Genomic DNA, 20709 nt, shown 5'->3' with positions numbered 1-20709 from the left:
AATGTAACAAATTAGAAAATTCACTGTGTCACAATGAAGAATATATTCCATATTAGACCGTCCCAAACCAGATTTGGCTGTTATAAAGTATTCTCCAAGATTCATATAACGTTAGTGTATACAGGACAAAGGTGTCAGTGACGTGCCAGTGGCCAACTACCCACCCTCATATAGCCCTGAACTTTCATTTGAAGTCGTCTAAATTAATCTTTCATATGATTGGCCCTCAATTATCAGTCTCTCCATTTACTGTTTCCATTCAGATGAGATAGAGTCAGTTCCTGCGTCCCAATGTGCATACTATCCACCATATCTGCCCTAAATAGCATTGAAAATTACTTATATCACATATAATTTAGAATGGATAGTGTGCACTTAGTGACACAGGCAGTGATATTTCTACAGATATGTGCGCATGCGCATAGAGGCTGGCCCTTGTGGCGGAAGGTTCGTGTTTAATCCACATGCGCACGTGGATCTGAGTGCCGTCTGCACTCTGCAGTGGTCAACATCATTCATTACACATCTGACGAGTCTACCAGAGAACAACTCGAGCAGCACTTGAGTAAGATACTTGCTTGCCATTTGGATGCATATACAAGTTATAAACATATTGGTTTTGCTATGTTACCATTACAGTATTTATTGTTAATAGCTGTGATATAATATGCACCGAAAAGTTTGTAAACTACTCGCAGGCTGTTAGTTACTTCTCGACAAACTTCTCAGTGTTCATTTGGTACTTATTAGTATATGATTTCTTATTGTTTACAGTGCATACTTTTAAGAGTGTTTGTCGTTGTATTATTCATTTATTCGTGCCATTTAAATTAAGTTGACCTTTCAGTCTAACCCATTAACACTATACTTTTAACTGAATAGGTGACCTCTGACTAGGCTGAGGTGATTGTCTGCCTTGTGATGCAACCCACAAATTATTTGTTTGACCCCTGACTTAGTTCATCCCTTATTCAACAAAGAAGCCAATTTTTACTAGTAGGCTAAAACATTTCTCTTTGAAATGAATTGACTAAGCAGAGATTCTTCTTCTTCTTCTTCTTCTTCTTCTTCTTCTTATTATTATTATTATTAACTGCTGATAAATTAAAGGTAAGTCGGGAAATGCTTTCCCTATTATGCCCCAGTATACATTGTGAAAATAGTATTCAGCACTAGTTATTAATAGTCTTTTTCTGTCTTTCTTTCAGGATCATGCCTGTCGTGCGGCTCTACAGAAGAGAGGAGACTGGGAAGTTTCGGCTTATACGAAGAATCGCACAACTGTTTCCAGATGTCACAATAACATCAGAGCTTTGCTACAATGTAGAGCTGGATGGTGAGAGAATATTGTTCAGAAATAGCAAAAAGGTTACATCACATTTATTTGCATTGCATTTCACAATACATATTGTTTCAAAGCCATAATAAAAGAAAAATAACAGTCTAAATGCTGCAAAGTTCTTCAGTAGTGAAATGAATACAGTTATAGCTGTAAAGCAGCTCTAAAAACACTAGACATTATTCAACTCGCTTTTATAGCTAATCTATTTCAGCTTAAACTAGTTTAGTGTTGATAAAGTTTAGTTCAATAACTGTCATGGTTTTAGAGTTGATCAGTTATGACACATTAAATTCAGCCATAAAGCAGATCTAAGGAAAGCAATAGTGTCATCATGTGGCTCAGTTTTGTTCAAGTGTTGTTCTCATACATTAGTGTATTTCTTCATCTTTGTTATCTCATTATCATCTCTTTCTCTCCCAGGGTCTGACTCTTTGAGTGTGGAGCATAAAGATATTTTGTGCTGGTTGTTCAGTCCTCCTTATTCTGTCAGTCTGTCTGAGAAGCCTACTTTAAAGCCAGAGGATGGGGCAAGACTGGTGGAGATTGGACCCAGGTAACCTTTACCTACCACTGTCTTATCATGATGGTAAGGTATTGTGATCTTTATTAATACTCACTCACTTTTTTCAATTATATCTTGACCTTTGTAGGTTGAACTTCTCCACTGCTTGGTCCACCAATGCAGTGTCCATCTGCAGAAGTGCAGGCCTGAGCCGGGTGACGAGAGTGGAGCTCTCCCGCCGTCATTTGATCAAGGTCAGCAGAACAGCTTTAAATAGCTTTACATGTCAGTAAGATTTTTTTTCCACCCATTTTGATTAAAAGCTCTCTCTTTCATCTAGCCCCAGGAAGGACATAATGGTGTATTGAAGGAGGGAGAGATGGAGAGACTGATTTGCTGCTTGTATGACAGTATGACCGAATGCATTTACTCCCAGCCAATCACGTCTTTTGCTGTTGATATTCGGCCACAGGAAGTATTCGAGGTGGACATTCTAGGAAAAGGTCGTACTGCCTTAGAGAAGGCCAATGATGAACTTGGTAAGAAATGTTTTTGTAGTCTGAACCACATTTCCTCTTAAGAAAAAAACAAACAAAACCTTGATACTGAGAAACTTGGAGTAGTGTTGTCAAAAGGCCTGGTACTTCGATACCAGGTCGGTAAAAAAAAAAAAATGTTTGGACCAAGGTTTTTTAAGTACCGGTGGTACCGAGTACCCGGTCAACCCGGTTCTTTATGCACTATCCAAAAGGTGCGTAGATGCGCTCTCTTCATAAAAGCACTGAGATGTGACAACATCCAAAGGAGGAAAAACACCAACTAACAAAATACTTTAAAGACAGACACTCAGATAAAATGAAAGTTCTAGCAAGTTAGTTTAATTGTGTTTCCCATACATTTATTTATTTGTGCCCACATTATCAAAACTGACAGCCACAGATAGATTTTCCAAAAGGCTTTGACTTTGTTGAAAAAAACATGAGCACTGTATGAGACAAAGTCGAAAAACAACGTGGGTGTTTTTATATCACTGTATATCTTAGTGGTCGACCGATATATCGCCTAGGCCGATATTGGCATTTATCAAATATCGGCATCAGCAGATACGTTTTTCTGCTTGGTCGATGTGTTTGAGGCGGGACTTTTATTTTGATGGCACACCTGAGCCCACACACTGCTCACACTCTCTCTCTTGTTCGTCGTCGCCGTTAACAGTTCTGTCTAATACGGATAGAAGTCTGTCTAATTATCAGATAGAAAGGTCAAACAAAGGAATGAATGTATAGAGAAAGTATTATAACGATTGCTTTTATATCAGGCCTATTAGTAATAGAAAGGCAAACATTATTACTTTCTCGTTTGACATCATTATTAAGCAAATATGCATTTATATAATTTAAACAAATCTTTAAATGTCTAATGAACATTTAATTTCACAAACCTTGCAAACTCAGTCGAATCCAGTTGTATGTGTATCCAGCATGATCGTGTGTTCTCTGTGTGACAGTCTGTCCATGTCAATCGAATGCTTTAAACTTAAACTCGTGAGCAGTTCTGGGCTTTTTTTTTTTTATTTTATTTTTTAGCTAACTTATGTTATTCTTGGCTTTAAAATTCAAAAGCCCTTTAAAATTAAATATGTACACAGTTTGGTTTAAATAAAAATATAGTAAAAAAAAAAATTTAATTGGCATGTTTTTGTGTTTTGCTTTGGTACCGAAATTGGTACAGAGAGAACCGTGGATTTTCACTGGTATCAGTACCAAATCCTGAAATTTTGGTACTGTAACAACAGTACCTTGGAGTACCATGGTTTTACCTAATGAGAGACAGATTTATCAGCCTATAGTTAGTCTTTAAGACACTATCCACATCATCCCATTGGCAAAATAACAGAAGATGAAAAATATGGGAAAATTCCCATATTAAAATCTGTTAAGTACTAGAATAACCATCTGATGATGTCGTCTTTTGATTTTAACATTATATTACAAATACAAGGATATAAAACCAGTTGCAGTATCACATGAATTACATCAAAATGACATTATTCTTAAAGACTAAAGAGACTGTAATATTGGAAAAATGATTTAATCAACTACTTTAAGAACTGTGTGTAGTCAGTATTCAGTGATGAGATCGGCAACTCTTCTACAAATAATGATGCAGTATTTTAAGGTCACATGAGACTTAACATGATTAGAGGAAGGGAAGATGTCACGAGATAAGAGGGGCCTATTTGATTAGATCACGAGGTGTGTGAAAGGAAAGAATGAATGACTGTTTGAGAGACGGTATGCCGGTTGGTCACACCAAAGCTCATTGCCTACATCTCAGATTAAAGAAGGACTACAAGCATGTGATATCCTTAACAGTCCTTTAAAATGTAAATGTAGGCCTATTTCTGTTTTAAGAAGGAGTCAGAATAGGTTTTCTACATAGAATTGGCCTTTTTATTTAGTCTGACCATTTTCTCAGATGAGGTTTTGTTCTTTGATGCTGTACACTACTGTTTAAAAGTTTGGCATCAGTAAGTTAAATTTTTTTGTAAAGAAATAAATATTTGTATTCAGCAAGGAGTAAAGCCCAAATTAAATTGATCAAAAATGGCATTAATGATGTTAACATTATAAAATAATAAAATATGTGCTGTTCTTTGAACATTCTGTTAAGCAGCTGTTTTCTGTTTTCAACAATAATAATAATAAGAAATGTTTCTTTAGCACCAAATCAGCATATTAGAATGATTTCTAAAGGATCATGTGACACTGGATTAATGGATTCTGATCATTCAGATTTACCATTGCAGAAAGAAATGATATTTCAAGATATATTCAAATATAAACTCATTTTAAATTGCAGTGATATTTCACAGTGTTACAAAATTTACTGTATTAGTCTCACCATCGTCAAACGTTTGAACAAAAGTTTATGAAATATCTCTCTGTTTTGATAGTTTTAACTGCAGTTTTACTTCAATTATCCAAAAAAGCAGTACAGATTTGTATGTGTCGCTTACAATAGCACTTTTTTTTAAAACAGTTAATTTGTTTATGCTATTATTACAAATCAATGTAAACATCATTATTGTAGTATCAAAAGTAACCGTTTCCAGTACAATAGTAAATGCATTAAGAACAGTTTAATGCACTTACAGAAATTGTATGACTTGTAATAATGTTCCTGTCTACTTTATATTTCCCTTAAGAGCAGGCGCTGCCATTTGTAAATTTTATGGGACTTGCTTCTGGTGTCATTCACTTCCAGCCTTTTTTTTGCTTTAACGGCTTGTTTTACTGTTTGATATTGCAAACTGGTGTCTTGTCTTATATTGTTTTAATGTGTTATATTAATAATGAACTAACTAGTTTGTAGTGTAAACAGTTTAGCCATTTACTGCACTTTGGTAGTCTTCTCATTATTTCCCCACTGTCGCTAATGAACTGGAAGTCTCACACGTTCACAGAACGTCTGTCTCTTTTTCTGCATGTATGAGCAGGGTTGGCGTTCGACTCTTGGGATCTGGACTACTACACTGCACTCTTCCAGAGGGTGAGAAGGAATCCCACCAGTGTAGAATGCTTTGATCTGGCTCAGTCCAACAGGTGCGTGCTCTCCAGAGAATAAACACCAAGGGAAGTCTTTAATCTGCAATAGACATGGACAATGACAATCTCATGCTCTCTCTCTGTCCTGCAGTGAGCACAGCCGCCACTGGTTCTTCCGAGGGCGAATGATCATTGATGGAGAAGCGCAGGAAGAGACACTCTTTAGTCTTATTATGGGCACTCAGCACCATAGCAACCAGAACAATGTCATCAGATTCTGTGACAACAGCAGGTTAGATGCTTCACTGTGAAAGTCAACCCATTTAAACAGTGCTTGGGCAGAATGTCTCAATATGTGGTTCTTGTGTGTTTGTAGTGGCATTAAAGGCATGGAGATGGAGTGTATGTATCCCACAAACCCTGCGCAGGCCTGTCCATATAAAACCCGGCATGCTACCCGACACATCATCTTCACTGCAGAGACGCACAACTTCCCCACTGGTCTGAGCCTAAATACGTTTAACCTGATTGCTTATTTACAAATGTGCAGAGGCCAACCTAAATAATTTAAATGAGAATTAAAATAGTTATTACTGACAGCATGGTGAATAAGCAAAATATTAATTGCAGCAATTAAGCATTGAAATATTTTTGCTAATATTTCAATAATATAATGCATCAATCAGTGCTATGCTTTAGTAATAGTAATAATTATATAATTTACAGTATTTTTATATCTAGAATTTTCTTTCATTTGTATATTTTTAGTTTATTTTAATTTCTTAAAATAACTTCAATAGTTTTCTTAATTTTGTGCTTTTGTTTTTGAAAATATTTCTGTCACGTGAATTCATTTTATTTTGTGCAATATAATATTTTATGATTTCTTTATTTTTATTTTTTATTTTTTGTTGACAATTTCAACAATAATAAAGTTTATATTTGTGTCATAAAATGCTGTTTATTATGCGCAGGTGTTGCTCCATTCAGCGGAGCCACCACAGGTACTGGTGGACGGATCAGAGATGTGCAGAGTGCTGGAAAGGGTGGTCATGTGATCGCAGGCACTGCTGGGTACTGCTTCGGCAACCTGCATATCCCAGGTAAACCCTAAAACTCAGCTATTTTGTTTTCAAAAGCAAACATTCCCATATCTGGATCTTTTCTCTTCTCAGGGTTTGTGCTCCCGTGGGAGGAGGAAGGATGGGAGTACCCATCCAGCTTTGCTCCTCCACTCCAGGTGGCCATAGAGGCCAGTGATGGAGCCTCTGACTACGGAAATAAGTTTGGGGAGCCAGTTCTAGCAGGTGAAATAGAACAGGACAGTTGTCATCTGGTTATTTGGAGTTATTCGCTTGTATTTACAGTTGTTTATTCGTTCTTTTGTTTCCCATTAAGGCTTTGCTCGTTCCTTTGGGATGCGTTTGGCTAACGGTGAACGACGGGAGTGGATCAAGCCGATCATGTTCAGTGGTGGGCTAGGCTCTATTGAGGACCAGCATGTGAAGAAAGAACAGGCTTCACCAGGTACACAAGGAGTAATATACACCTAATGCACCATAATTAGTTTCAGAATTTCCATTTAGAAATTGATTGATTTATTTCTGTAGTGGCGAAGCTGAATCTTCTGCCACCATTACTCAAGTGTTCACTGTCACATGATCTTTCAAAAATCATTCTGATGTGCTAATTTTGGTGTTCAAGAGTCATTTCTTTATATCAATGCTGAAAACAGTTACTGCTATTTTGTGGAAACCATAATACAATTTTCAGTTCAAAAGAAACAATATTTATCTGTACCGCTGCTTTCATTTCATTTCATTCATTTCATTTAATGCATCGTTTTTGAATAAAAGTATTAATTTCTTTAAAAAAAAAAAAAAATGTAATGACAACAAACTGCACGGTAGTATATACAAACTGCTTTTTTCTCTTTATTCTTTCTGCCATTTTTTTCCTCTTGTCCGGGGCAGGTATGGAGGTGGTGAAAATTGGAGGTCCTGTATACAGGATCGGTGTTGGTGGGGGAGCTGCCTCTTCTGTACAGGTACACCAAAATTTCCACATTAAAATTAATTTACAAGATGCTCTAAAGTTCAAGGTTTTATGTGTTTACAGAGAATGTGTAGGTGTTGCATATTTTTTCAAAGACTTTGCAATGAACCTAATATGTACATATATGTATGTATGTATGTATGTATGTATGTATGTATGTATGTATTATTGTAGGTTCAAGGTGATAACTCCAGTGCCAGGGATCTTGGCGCAGTCCAAAGAGGAGATGCTGAAATGGAGCAAAAGATGAACCGGGCTCTTAGGGCCTGCCTGGAGAGAGAGGAAGGAAACCCCATCTGCAGCATTCATGACCAGGGTGCTGGGGGTAATGGTACGGATGAAATAATTTTTTTTAATTTTATTTCCCTACTCAACAACACATGTGTTATAATGTATAAAAACATCTTGTTATTTGTGTAGGTAATGTGTTAAAGGAGCTGAGTGAGCCTGCTGGTGCCATTATCTATACTAGCAAGTTTAAGGTGAGATAAAGTCTTTAATAAAATGTCTGTATCTTCATTTTCATGTCAAAATATTTAATATACATATTTTACCTAAATATTCAGAGAGGTGACCCCACCCTCAGTGTTTTGGAGCTGTGGGGGGCGGAGTATCAGGAAAGTAATGCTCTGTTGCTCCGCCCATCTGACCGGAGCTTCCTCGAGAGGGTCTGTCAGAGGGAGAAATGTCCTGTCGACTTTGTGGGCAAGATAACTGGTGATGGCAAGGTGAGTCAAACTATCTTTTTGTAGCTAAAAATGTTTTTTGGGCCACTTCTTGACACTTTCTCATGTAAATGTATTGCTCTTTAGATTTTGTTGGTGGATGACCTGTGTAAACAGACCAATGAGCTTGATACTGGCCGGTGCCCTGTGGATCTGGAGCTGGATTGGGTCTTGGGAAAGATGCCACAAAAGGTTTAAACTTTACCAGACATGGCCTAAATCTGCTCAAGTCTTCATTAAGAAATTGACAAAGTTAGAAATTGTGGTACAGTGCACCCTCTCTTGGCTGGTTTTTGTACTGCAGTGTCTAGTCTCCCAAATTTAAGTGATCAAATTACACTTTTTGGATTTACTTTTATATTGCTTTCCACTCAATCAGGTCTACATATCGTTTTAGGAGTTTGTATTGGAGCGAATGGCTGTGTCTCTGCAGCCTCTCTCTCTTCCTGTGGGTCTCTCTGTTCTTCCAGCTCTGGAGAGAGTTCTCCGGCTGCCTGCAGTGGCCAGTAAGCGCTACCTCACCAACAAGGTACAATACTCACTGCTTAGCACATGCATAATAATATATGACTTTTGCATTACATGTTAAAAATTAAATGTAATCCATTTTACGCAAAACCCTCTGTTCCAGGTTGATCGATCTGTGACTGGTCTGGTTGCTCAGCAGCAGTGTGTGGGTCCTCTTCACACTCCACTGGCTGATGTAGCTGTTGTTGCCCTGTCTCCGTTCAGCCTCCAGGGAGCAGCCACGGCGATAGGCGAGCAGCCAATCAAAGGGCTGGTGTCACCAGCAGCTGGGGCTCGTATGGCTGTGGGAGAAGCTCTCACTAACCTGGTGTTTGCAAGAGTGTCTGCTCTCAAGGTGAAGAAGCCTTTGCATTTTTTAACATGTTAAAGGTATGGTTCATCCAAAAAAAATTCAAATTCTGTCATTAACTATTCATCCTCGTGTGGTTTCAAACCCAGAAGATCTTCAAAACACAAATGAACATATTTTTGATTAAAAGAAAATAATTTATTCAACATTTTCTTTTCATGTCAGTCTTTGATGTGCATTCACAACAGTACCACTGCATGAAACAGAAGAGAAGAAATTGTTGAAAAAAGTCATTATTTTTGTTTTCTTGGTGCAAAAAGTATTTTTGTGGATTCATAAAAATACGGATGAACCACTGATGGCACATGGACTATTTTAACGATGCGCCTACTACCTTCCTGGGCCTTTAACATTAGTACCATTGCTGTTTATGCAGGGTCTGAAAGCTCTCGGGTTTCATCAAAATTATGTGTTCCAAAGACTAAGTTCTTGCAGGTTTGGAATAACACGAGTAATTAATGAGAGAATTAAAATTTTTGAGTGAAAAATTAAGTGACTGGTGCATTAAAACTGGGGGAAAAAAACAAGTACTTGTCACCTAAGGATATCTGTGCATATCTTCTCAGGATGTAAAGTGCAGCGGTAACTGGATGTGGGCTGCCAAGCTGCCAGGAGAGGGAGCGTGCCTGTGGGAGGCGTGTCAGGCCATGTGTATAGTGATGGGTCAGCTGGGAGTGGCTGTGGATGGGGGAAAAGATTCACTCAGCATGGCTGCACGTGTCAGTGGAGAAACTGTCAAGGCCCCAGGTACCAGTGTTAAGCGTATCTGAAGTAGGGATGGAAAATAGTCGATTCTTCTAACACACAAAAAATGAAAGTTGGTCACGTCACTTGTTTTATATGCTGTTCTTTAAAATTCAAGGTTAGTAAGATACGTTTTTATTAATAAATTTAATAAATTAAAAATCGAAGTAAATGCTGTTCTTTTGAACACACTATTCATCTGAGAATCCTGAAATAAATGTATCACAGCTGTTTTACTTCAGTTGGGTTCACTAGTACTCAACTAGACACCTGCCCTACCTAGTTGTATGTGATTTTTATTCTACAGTAAATAAGACATTTCCTGCATGCATTTTATGCCAGACTACAAACTGCTCTCCTTGTGTTTTTAGGCTCGCTGGTTATCTCTGTGTATGCTGTGTGTCCTGATATCACAGCTACTGTGACCCCTGACCTGGACGACCCTGATGGCAAAGGTTGATCCTAAATCTTTACCACTTTTGGCACTTTTAACCTCTCATATCTTATATTTCTGCTAGTCGATACTAGTGTGTTCATCTCTCACATGCACTCTCTTCCTTTATCAGGTGTGCTTCTGTATGTGCCAGTGAGCTCAGGTAAATACAGGCTGGGCGGCTCTGCTCTAGCTCAGTGTTATGGGCAACTTGGAGACAGCAGTCCAGATCTGGATCAGCCAGAAAAACTCTCTGCTTGCTTCAACACAACACAAGCATTGATTCAGGGTCCGTATGTGCTGCTATTATATATATATATATATATATATATATATATTTTTTTTTTTTACTTTATCCATTAACTGATCTAGGAACAGTTTTTGCTCCTTCTCAAATAGGGCCAACTCTGTCAATTCCCAAAGCACAACAGCATTTTGTCCCTATACAATCTGTTGATTTTAATTTTATATTGCAGATCGACTACTGACTGCAGGACATGATGTCAGTGATGGAGGGCTCATTTCCTGTCTACTGGAGATGGCCTTTGCAGGGAATCGTGGGATAGATGTTGACATGCCTTTAGAAGGCGTTGATGGTTAGTAAAAAAAAAAAAAATTTAATTAAAGCTACTTGTGTCAGCCATCATAAGCCAGTTTCCATCTACTTTTCGTTACAGTCTGTATAGGTTTTTTTCACCTAAAATGAGTAAACTGATTTGAGGTTTGAGGTGTCTCCGAAAAAAAAGTATTTTGGTATTATTTATGTGCTATTAGCGTATTCATATTTTTAGTTAGTTTTTATGTAAATCTGTGTTTTACTAGTCTACTAGTCACTTAACTGTGCACATCCTTATTTGTGTGTGATTATAATTTTTTTATTATTTTGTTTATTTTTTTATCCAAGGGAAGACGTTTCATTATCTTTATTAAGGAAATATGAAAGATACCCCATGATTTACTCAGACTCAAGCCATCTTAGGTGTACAGTAAATTACTTTTCTTCTTTCAGACGAATACAATTAAAGTTATATTAAAATTGTCCTGGCTCTTTCAAAGTTTAGAATGACAGTGAATAGGAATATTCCACACAGCTCTAGTGGTTTAATAAAAGCCTTCTGAAGCGAAGCGATTCATTTGTGCAAGAAAAATATTCTTAATTAAATTCTTATAAAATATAATCTCTAGCTACCGCTAACTGTTGCACGCCTGTTCATAAGAGTGTGGCAAATTAGTGCGAGTGTGTGTGTGTGGGGTGGGGTTCAGATTATTAGAATTTTTCACAAGATTTGCAGCTTCAATGGAAACATAACTATAGATATTTACTCATGTACCTCCTCATTCCTCTCTTTCAGTGATGGAGGCTCTTTTTTCAGAGGAGCTAGGTCTGGTTTTGGAAGTGTGTGAGCGAAACGCATCGACTGTCTGTCAGAGATACACACATGCTGGTCTCCGATGTCACAGAATTGGCAGAACATCTGGTTTTGGACCCGATGCCAGGGTGAGCGGAGTCACCTAAAAGCATATGCATGGATTAATGGAGCTCAGTGGAATATTATTGGAGCTCAGTGATTGCAGAGAAAGCATTTAAAAACTGCTGATTTCTTCTCCATATGGTCTTGTAGGTCAAAGTGTGGGTGTGTGGACAGGAAGTGCTGAATGAGCGTCTACCCACACTTCGGGCGATATGGGAAAGCACTAGTTTTCAGCTGGAGCGATTGCAGGCTAATCCACTGTGTGTCCAAGAGGAAGAAGAAGGGCTTGCTTCTCGCACACAGCAGTACCTCAAGCTCACCTTTGACCCCTCCCAAACACCCGTCATTAAAGAGCTCTGTGAGACCATGAACCCATTTCACAATCTTGAATCTTTCCCATATTCATACTTGACCTTTATGTTAAAATATATGACTTGTTTCAGCTTCAGGGAAACCTTGCGCAGCTGTTATGAGAGAGGAAGGCAGTAACGGAGACAGAGAGATGTCTGCTTCTCTGTTCATGGCTGGATTCGAGGTAAAGATACACCTACACAAAGAAAGATTCAATATTCATTCAAATTCAATATTTTTTAATATATTCAAATAATTTAGGTGTAATGTTTGTTCACCAATATCACATATGCTGCTTGTTTGCTTTTAAACTTTTTCATTTTACACTGCTAACAAGGCTGAGTTGAATTATTTTGACATTTGACTTTTTTTCTTGTATGATCTGTAGGTGTGGGATGTCACGATGCAGGACCTGTGCTCAGGCTCCATGACCCTTGACCCCTTTCGAGCTGTGGTGTTTGTGGGTGGTTTTAGCTACGCAGATGTGCTGGGCTCAGCTAAAGGTGAAAATCACACTATTGCATGTTGCAGCAATCTTACATATCACTGCTGAACTGTCTGTTAGTTTTGCTCCATAATGATAACAAGCATTAACTCATTCCCACCATTGAATGTTCATATGACCTTAGATTTGTGACTCAGGTCATAGGTTATTTAGTAGTGGCCTTGACACTCTGGCGACTGAAAATGTCTGCATCTTAGCACTTGTTCTCCAGCTGATGATCAAAAGCTTTGACTTTTTCTTATTCACCAGGGTGGGCTGCCACAGTGACCTTTAACCCCAAGGCTCGTGAGGAGTTTGAGCGCTTCCGCAATCGTGATGACACTCTAAGTCTAGGAGTGTGTAATGGGTGTCAGCTCATGGCTTTGCTTGGCTGGGTGGGTGAACGTGAGGATGGAGGTGAGAGAGAAACATTTTAGTTTCGCCATATGTAAATACCAACAACAGCCTCAAGAATTTACCTTGTCCCTACTTTTATTTTAATAAATGACATATTTTTTTGTGCATTTTTATCGTAGGTTCTGATGTTACTCTGACCCATAATAAGTCTGGTCGGTTCGAATCGAGGTTTGTGAGTGTAGGTATCCTGCCCTCTCCAGCCATCATGCTTGAGGGAATGGAGGGATCTGCTCTGGGCGTTTGGGTCGCACATGGAGAAGGTTAGAAATATGTTCATTGTAACACTATACTTGACAGCTGCATTTACTGCTGTTGCAAGTGAGTTCCAAATGTATGAGACCACTAGAAAAATAAGGAAAAGATCATATTTTTTTGTTTTATATAAGATGTACTTTTTAATCACATATTTTTTTTAATGATAAATTATTAGACTTTTTAATAATTATTTTTATTATAAATCATTATAAATAGTAGTGGCCAAAATTAGAACACCTGACAGGTCTAAAAATATTAGCTTTTTATTTGTTTTTTTGGCCTCCAAAACCAATGTTCATGAAACATGCAAATGGTTAGAAATATCAGATGAATTGAGTTGTACTGTTTTTATCCCCTTTTAACTTTAATATTTGATATGTCCACCTTTTGCAGCAATTACATCTCTCTGTAGGTGTCAATATATTTCCTGAGAATTTCAACACTAATGTTATCCCATGCCTTCTGCAGCTCTAGCCAAAGGCTTTCCTTTGAATGTATCAAAGATTTGTCCAGTTTATTTTCAAACTCAACTCAAATTTGCTCGATGGGGTTGAGGTCCGAATTTGAGGGGGCTATTCCATCATTTTCAATGTTTCCTTCCATCGCAGGTATTTCTGGCAATAGTTAGAAGGATGATTAGTCATTTTCCTCTAGGAAAAATAAATCCAGTCCCAATAAGATGACTCCTAGAAGGTACTCTGTGCCTCACCAGAATATTGTGGTATAGTTTCTTATCCATGGTGCCATCAATGTTCACTCAGTCACCTGTTCCTGAGGCTGAAATGACACCCCACACCATAATACTAACCCCTTCATGTTTTTTTTTTTTTTATCTCTACCTTTCCCTCTGTCAAACATGCGCTCTACGCTTGCTCTGTTCAAACTTGGACTCATCACTCCACAACACATTATGCCAATCTTCCTTTGTCCGTTTTTTTTGTGTTCTTTTGCAAATTCAAGCATATCACTCTATTTTTCTCTTTCAGTGATGGCTTTTTTACTTCTATTCTGCGAACAAGTCCTCCTTCTCCCAGTTTCCAGTGCACGGTTCTTGAAGGGTCTGTCTGAAAGTTTCAGTTCTGGTGTGAATTGGTGGCATCAAGGTGGTCTAAAGTCTGAGTGCTTGGACTACATCTCACATCCTTGGCTATGTGGCAGTAACTCCAGCCAGCATCAAAATGGGGCTTTATTTGAACCTGTTGCTCACTCATTAGCTCCTTCTTCACCTTAGCCATGTTCAAAGAGCAACATGTGCTCTGTACATCATAGGCTTTGTACATCCAAAAGATTCACACAGCTGTGTCCTAAGACTCTTGCCTCACCATCAGTTTAACCACGATCACACCTGACAATGATTACACAAGTAATTTGGCTTCTTCTGTGAAGGAACATGATTGTGTGACATTGACAGTGGAATAGGCCTAGCTTGTTTTTTTTTTGTAAGGAAAATGACCTAAATCTCCTAATGATGGCTTTATTCTATGGTTTATAGAGCATAATGATGACTTAATATAATAATTGCTGTTAATGGTGTTCATAGTCTGTTTGATTTCATCTTTAATTGATTTTTTTCCATTTAATTGATTTTCTTCGCTCTGGAATGGCATTCCTTCTCCTGATGACGTCAGTTTAACAGCTTGGCAAACTTCACCAACTGTTAGTGAGAGACGGAGAAGATAAGGGTTAAAATAAACCCCGACCTCTATTCAATATTCTGTTTCAGTTGGAAATATGTCACTACACTGAAGTAAAGTTGGCAGCAATTTCTGGTTCACAGACTTTAAAAACTCCTCTCTTTTTTTCTACAGGTCTGATGCAGTTTCGTTCTCCTGAGGCTCAGAAGAAGCTGATCGGTGCCTCTTTGGCTCCTCTGCGTTATGTGGATGATTTGGGAACCCCGACTGAAATCTATCCCATGAACCCCAACGGTTCTGCTCAAGGCATTGCAGGCATCTGCTCAGCAGATGGCCGTCACCTGGCTATGATGCCCCATCCAGAGCGGGCCGTGCTGGGCTGGCAGTGGGCTTGGGCCCCTCAGCACCTCAGGGGATCAATTGAGGCCTCACCGTGGCTTAGCATGTTCCGTAATGCTGCAGTCTGGTGTCAGAGCTCCTAGAGATTTGCTACTGTACAGTTGTGTCAGACAACTAAACAAATAGGCTAACTAGACAACTTTAAGGGATAGTTCACCCAAAAAAATTTTGAGATCCTTCATTCCAACATACAGACTTAGTTTGTATTCAAGTAGACTTCAGAAGTAAAGTCCTGCTGGAAACTGATGCCTCAACATATACATCTTTATTGAGCATTTTTGAAATATAATTCAAATTTAATGGCTGATTATGACCCATTTTCCATTTAAAAATCCAGAATATACATTCCAGAAATTAACTTTGCACTGAGAAAAGTTTTGTTTCTAAAACACTAAATTAACGTGCTACATGAATTGCATTATCACCATTTATTTAAAAAAGCAAAATATACATTGCTGAAAATATTCAACTACAAGTATTTGATGAAACGCTGCAAACACACTTCAAAGCATTAAATTCAAAGCATTCAATAAATTCCTGATTATAAAATGTTTGGTGTGTGTGTGTGTGTGTGTGTGTTTAAGGGAAAATGCGCAGCTAGAATCAAGTATTCAGACACCATAAAAAAATATTCAATGTGTGTGTGTGTATATATATATACATATAAATATTTATTGGAAACTTGCATACAGTATTTACAAAACCGCTTTACATTTATTATATACAATCTGTCTTTAATAAAACACCTTTAATTTCTGTTTTTAAAACATAAGAAATCCTCTCATTTAGTGCTGTATGTCTATTCTAGACACCATCATTGAAAATCCATGTTCAATAAAATCAAAGTGCAGCAATCCATAACACTGTTAACCTTTGCCAACAAGGTTGATTGGTGTGATTTCAACATGCTAGTAAGCACATCATCACTGTCCTCTACAATGTGTCGGTCAGCACACCCTGTGTGACGGAGTGTGTTCTTGTCCTCTGCTGCCCCATCTGCTGGTTGATGTTGATAATGCAAATGAGAAGAAGGAAGACCACTACAAAATCATCCAGCGTGCTCAGCACACTGCTCAGTGGTCCAGGAAGAGTCTCCGGTGGGGAGGCCAAAGACATGGCAGCGCCAAATCCACAGACTGCCACCCTCAAGAGAAACAGACACACCAGGCCGCCCATGTTTCCCAGCCATCGCCCCAGAAAGAGCAGGAACAGGGGTGTATCACACAGGTAATCCTTTACCTAAAAAAGGAAAAGATGACAATCATACTGTAGCATTTGACCTAACACGCAGATATCAGTGTGTGCTGCATTTCTGAACAATAAAAACATGTCTATGGGTGTCTTCCAACTGTAGGAAACTATGTCCTTCCAGGCCTGAGGTTTCACAAGCTTTGTGGCATCAGGAACTAAAATAGGTGTGGTGATGTGATATAGTCCAGAGCAAATAAATTGACAAACTCTCTGCTGAGAAGTAACAATGGTAACTGTACAAATGTACTGGGAGTGGCACAAGTTTTTATCAACACAAAGAATGGTTATATAATGTAGTTTTTCAAGTCAGCCATCACCTGGTTTTGGGAGCATTACAGTAGCTACAATCACATTGTATCCCAAAAAACAGATATGTTTTCTGTCTGACATGGCATATAAAAAAGACACACTATTGTTTTAGACCAACTTTAAGCAAGTGTTTGTACCTGTCTTGGTGCTCCGGAGTAGCGCTTGTTATATTCTCTGACATGTTTGAGCACTTCTGTCTCTTTACAGTCAGTTCTGGTCTCTCTGAAGAGATGGCACATCTTATTTACCTGAGAATAAAGAAAGAATAAAAGATAAATAAAATGAGAGCTTTACTTTTTCTGTATATACAGTGTATATATATATATATATATATATATATATATATATATATACTCCAGTCTTTATTTTCACACAATCCTTGAGAAATCATTCTAATATGCTGATTTGGTTCCTTAAGAAACATTAATTATTATTGTTAATGTTGAAAACAGATGTGCAGCTTAATCGATTTGCAGAAAAATGTCATTCACTACCATTTAAACATTTAGGGTAAGTAAGATTTAAGAGAAAATTGAACTAAAATATAAAATACAATAGAATACTTTTTTTTTCAGGAAGCGTGTATCAGCTAGGAAATCTCTTACCGTCTGTCTGCACAAAGGACAGCTGATGGCATCTAACCAGGAGCAATGTTTCCAGTAAGATATCAGACATGGTGCTAGAGAGGGAAAGAGACAGAAGACAGATAAGCGTGGGCCTCTCCTTTACCATGCACCAGAAATGTGTTGTTATTTTCAATAGGTCATTCTAAACTATTTTTATCAAAAATAAATGTGCTTTTCCACTGAATTGCATTGGCTTCAGTAATTCAGAAATGTCATTTGGATTCCAACATTCACACCACGTCAAAACCACACAAAAAAAATGTGGTTTGTTGCTATTTATGTTTTGATTCAGGTAAATCTGGTAAATATTCAATAAAAACATTTTTTTCAATAGCAGGTATTTAACATAAAGTAGCTGATTGGGTTCACTACTTTTTATTAATTTCGTAGAGTTGATGTGACTAGATGGAATAATAATAATAAATATTGAACAAGTAATCAAACCTGAAAGAGACATGCAGCACATATTATTTTTGTTGCTTGTATTACCTTTAATGTGCTGATTTAAAGCCTGTGGTGCAAGGATTACGAACCGTTTCAAATTTTATATTAACCTTGTAGTTTACTATTGTCATAAATCTACAAACATTCCCTCTCTGAGTGTGTATTCACGTGATCTGGGTCAAGTGAGAGGCTCGGCTATCGTAACTATGGCAACAGTATAATATTAAACTCCATATACAACACTGTAGAGTCACATGACTGGGTAAGTGTTCAGTGCTTGGAGTGTAAACGGCCACCACCATCTGCTCTCTCACAGTACGCAGTTACATTAGTCTAAAGCACCTTCAGCTAAAGTAAACCAGCATGATGATTAACACTGTAAAACACTGAAATGAGATACTGTTATGCAAATACTCTTTTTATTATTTATTTGTTCCTTTTTGCATTGATGTGTGTTTTAAGTAGGTTGATACACACCACAGAATAGATGCCCACAGTTGGTCTCTACAGGATAGATGGCAATCTGTAAACAGACAGGGCAGTGATTGTCCGTGTTGCCTGCTGGCAACCACATTTTAGGTAAATCCTGCAAGCATGAAATTACGATTATTTATCTGGATTAATATTCACTTTCTAAATTCTTAGAGTAACACTATTTAAAAAAAGCAATAAATGAAATTTATCTATTTTTTACAAATATTGTTCTGTTGCATGTGTCATTTATTTCCAGGATAATGTTTGATTTTGTAGCATTGCAGTAACTTACTGAAATAGACATTTCTAATCAAAAATGCTGCATTTAATTGTAAATAATGAAATAAAATACACTATATAAGAATTTTTCTAGTAGTCCTCAGACTTTTGGAGGCCAGTACATGATATGTCTGGGAATGTGTGTATTCACCTCTCTTTTGTTCACGTGAGGATTGTGTGGCTGGCTTTGACTCCTTATCTTTGAGAAAAGAGAGGACCTTCACAGGTGAGAGATGCAGTTATAAAATGCAGTTCTGTGGATTTTGTGTTCAACCATTCTGTTGAACTGAGAGACTTCAAATCACAATGCAGGACCTACAGATTTTCTTTTTTGAAATTCTGAGTAAACTGTATTAAAAATTACCTAATTCCTCTTCATTAGAATACAAACATTTATTCATCTCAAACTTTTGTTACAAAATGTATTACACTTTTTATCAATGAGTAGTCTGTATAGGCTGACTAAGTCTGGAAGAGCATGTATGAAATCTAAATCTAGCTGTCTGACACACCTGTGTGTTTTACTCATGCCAGACATCGCAACATCAGACAGCCTTGAAGTTCATCAGCCTTTGAAATATGTCAGTACTGAACTAACATTTGCCTTTGATATGAAAAGAACTACATTTGCATCTTATTATAGATTGATATCCTGCAGTTGTTATCTTATATCATCCTATGTCGTTTAAAAAGCACAACATTGTGAAAATGATTAGTATTTGAGAATTGTAAGACTCTGAGTTCAGTTTAGAATTGAATAAAGTTAGACTGACATGACTAAACTGTCTGATGTCATACTATTTTTAGTTTCTGTGTGGTGCCTTTTATTGCCTCACAATACTATAACACAGTTAACCTGCAGTCTCAGGACACAACACTTCATCATAATACAATAACACATGTATAGCTATAAATAAACATTTCATTATTTATAACATGAATAATGTTGCATATCATTCAAACATTTAAATATAGCCTTATATCAGATAAAATCCTCCATTAGGGAGCATTTAAACAATCAATTTACACAGCAGATCGTTTCAGATTGGATTAATGGGCACAAAAATGTGCATGAAATGTAATTAATACAAATCTAACACAAATAGTTTGTCTCTCTCACCTGTTGTTGAAGCTGTGACTGGTTGGCATGTTTCTTGTTCGTAATTCAGTTGCTTTCTCTTGTGGAAGGCAGAGACTGGAGTGCTTTTTCACTGTTCCATTGTACAAAGTAAATTTAACAGACGGGTTAATCATTAACCAGGACATCAGTAGCCTTTTTTGGAGATTAGGTAACTACAATGATTCCCTGTTGGATTTTCGAAATTCAGGAAACCTGCTTGCAACCTTACAGGCCTTTACAATATGTTAATGCATGTCAAAATCTGTTTATTGACTGTATTTACACTGAACAAAGCCATGGCCTTTTCTCGGTCTGCAGTGTTGTATTTTTGTCATGTGACCACTGTCGTATGTTCAAAGACACAGGTTGTAAGTCTCCTCCTATTTTAAGTAGGTTAGGTGTCTGGTTAATCTGTCAGTGGTTTACTGTAAGTTTACACATCTACGCTGTCCCATATGGATGACCAAAGAAAGGCATTTGATTTCACTGGGGTGCCTGGAACAATCATGCAGGGCAATCCAGCAGCTTAAAACAATCTACACCTGCTTTAATACTATACTAATACTATAGGCTTATTATAATACACATCGAGCCTCAAATATATTGTATCATGTGTGGGTTATTTGCATTGTTTCTTATATCTATCAGCATTTTTTATTGATGAGACCGCTTTAGTATCTTAGCTACCCAACTTCCAAATTGGCTCCATATCAGTGCATTTGCCCTGGAGCTTTATGCTAAAAATTTCTCAAGCTAATATTTACCTTTCTACTTTTGCCTAAACCGCAAGGTCGTTGTGGCTGAAAATAGCAGTTGATCTACAAACCCATGGCCCAATTGAGAATCTGGAGGCTGTCATGGTTTAAAGTCCAGTGTCATGTTAGTCAAGGAATACTTCCACCAGTTACGCTGTCCCATGTGGTTAACAGGTTGAAGATGAAATAGAAACTTTTTGGCTTATTTCAGAC

At 37.6% G+C, this 20709-nt stretch overlaps 2 protein-coding genes across 3 annotated transcripts; one reads left to right on the top strand and one right to left on the bottom strand.

Annotated features, from left to right (window-relative positions):
• Positions 1-412: 412 nt before the first annotated feature.
• On the top strand, positions 413-15787 carry LOC113120978 (phosphoribosylformylglycinamidine synthase-like). Its single transcript, XM_026291151.1, has 29 exons — positions 413-565; positions 1209-1336; positions 1763-1895; positions 1993-2098; positions 2185-2383; positions 5344-5449; positions 5544-5684; positions 5769-5893; positions 6367-6495; positions 6568-6699; positions 6791-6919; positions 7366-7439; positions 7622-7778; positions 7868-7929; positions 8014-8175; positions 8260-8364; positions 8570-8701; positions 8804-9034; positions 9616-9796; positions 10165-10248; positions 10360-10515; positions 10703-10822; positions 11579-11724; positions 11849-12056; positions 12142-12233; positions 12438-12552; positions 12804-12950; positions 13070-13210; positions 15014-15787. The coding sequence occupies exons 2-29, from the start codon at positions 1213-1215 to the stop codon at positions 15319-15321; spliced, it is 3945 nt and encodes a 1314-aa protein (XP_026146936.1). The 5' UTR covers positions 413-565; positions 1209-1212; the 3' UTR covers positions 15322-15787.
• On the bottom strand, positions 15652-19855 carry LOC113120979 (E3 ubiquitin-protein ligase RNF170-like). Of its 2 annotated transcripts, none has more exons than XM_026291152.1 (6): positions 19742-19855; positions 18773-18839; positions 18346-18454; positions 17404-17477; positions 16936-17046; positions 15652-16477 (listed from the first exon to the last, which is right to left on the bottom strand). In XM_026291152.1, the coding sequence occupies exons 1-6, from the start codon at positions 19768-19770 to the stop codon at positions 16172-16174; spliced, it is 696 nt and encodes a 231-aa protein (XP_026146937.1). In that variant the 5' UTR covers positions 19771-19855; the 3' UTR covers positions 15652-16171. The 2 variants fall into 2 exon arrangements, with proteins under 2 accessions (XP_026146937.1, XP_026146938.1); XM_026291153.1 differs by having other exon boundaries at positions 18773-18820; positions 19742-19784.
• Positions 19856-20709: the final 854 nt, after the last annotated feature.

This window comes from Carassius auratus, chromosome 20, assembly GCF_003368295.1.
Source record: "Carassius auratus strain Wakin chromosome 20, ASM336829v1, whole genome shotgun sequence".
NCBI lineage: Eukaryota > Metazoa > Chordata > Actinopteri > Cypriniformes > Cyprinidae > Carassius > Carassius auratus.
The sequence above is the reverse complement of the archived record's forward strand: the minus strand, read 5'-3'. Positions and strand labels throughout refer to the sequence as shown.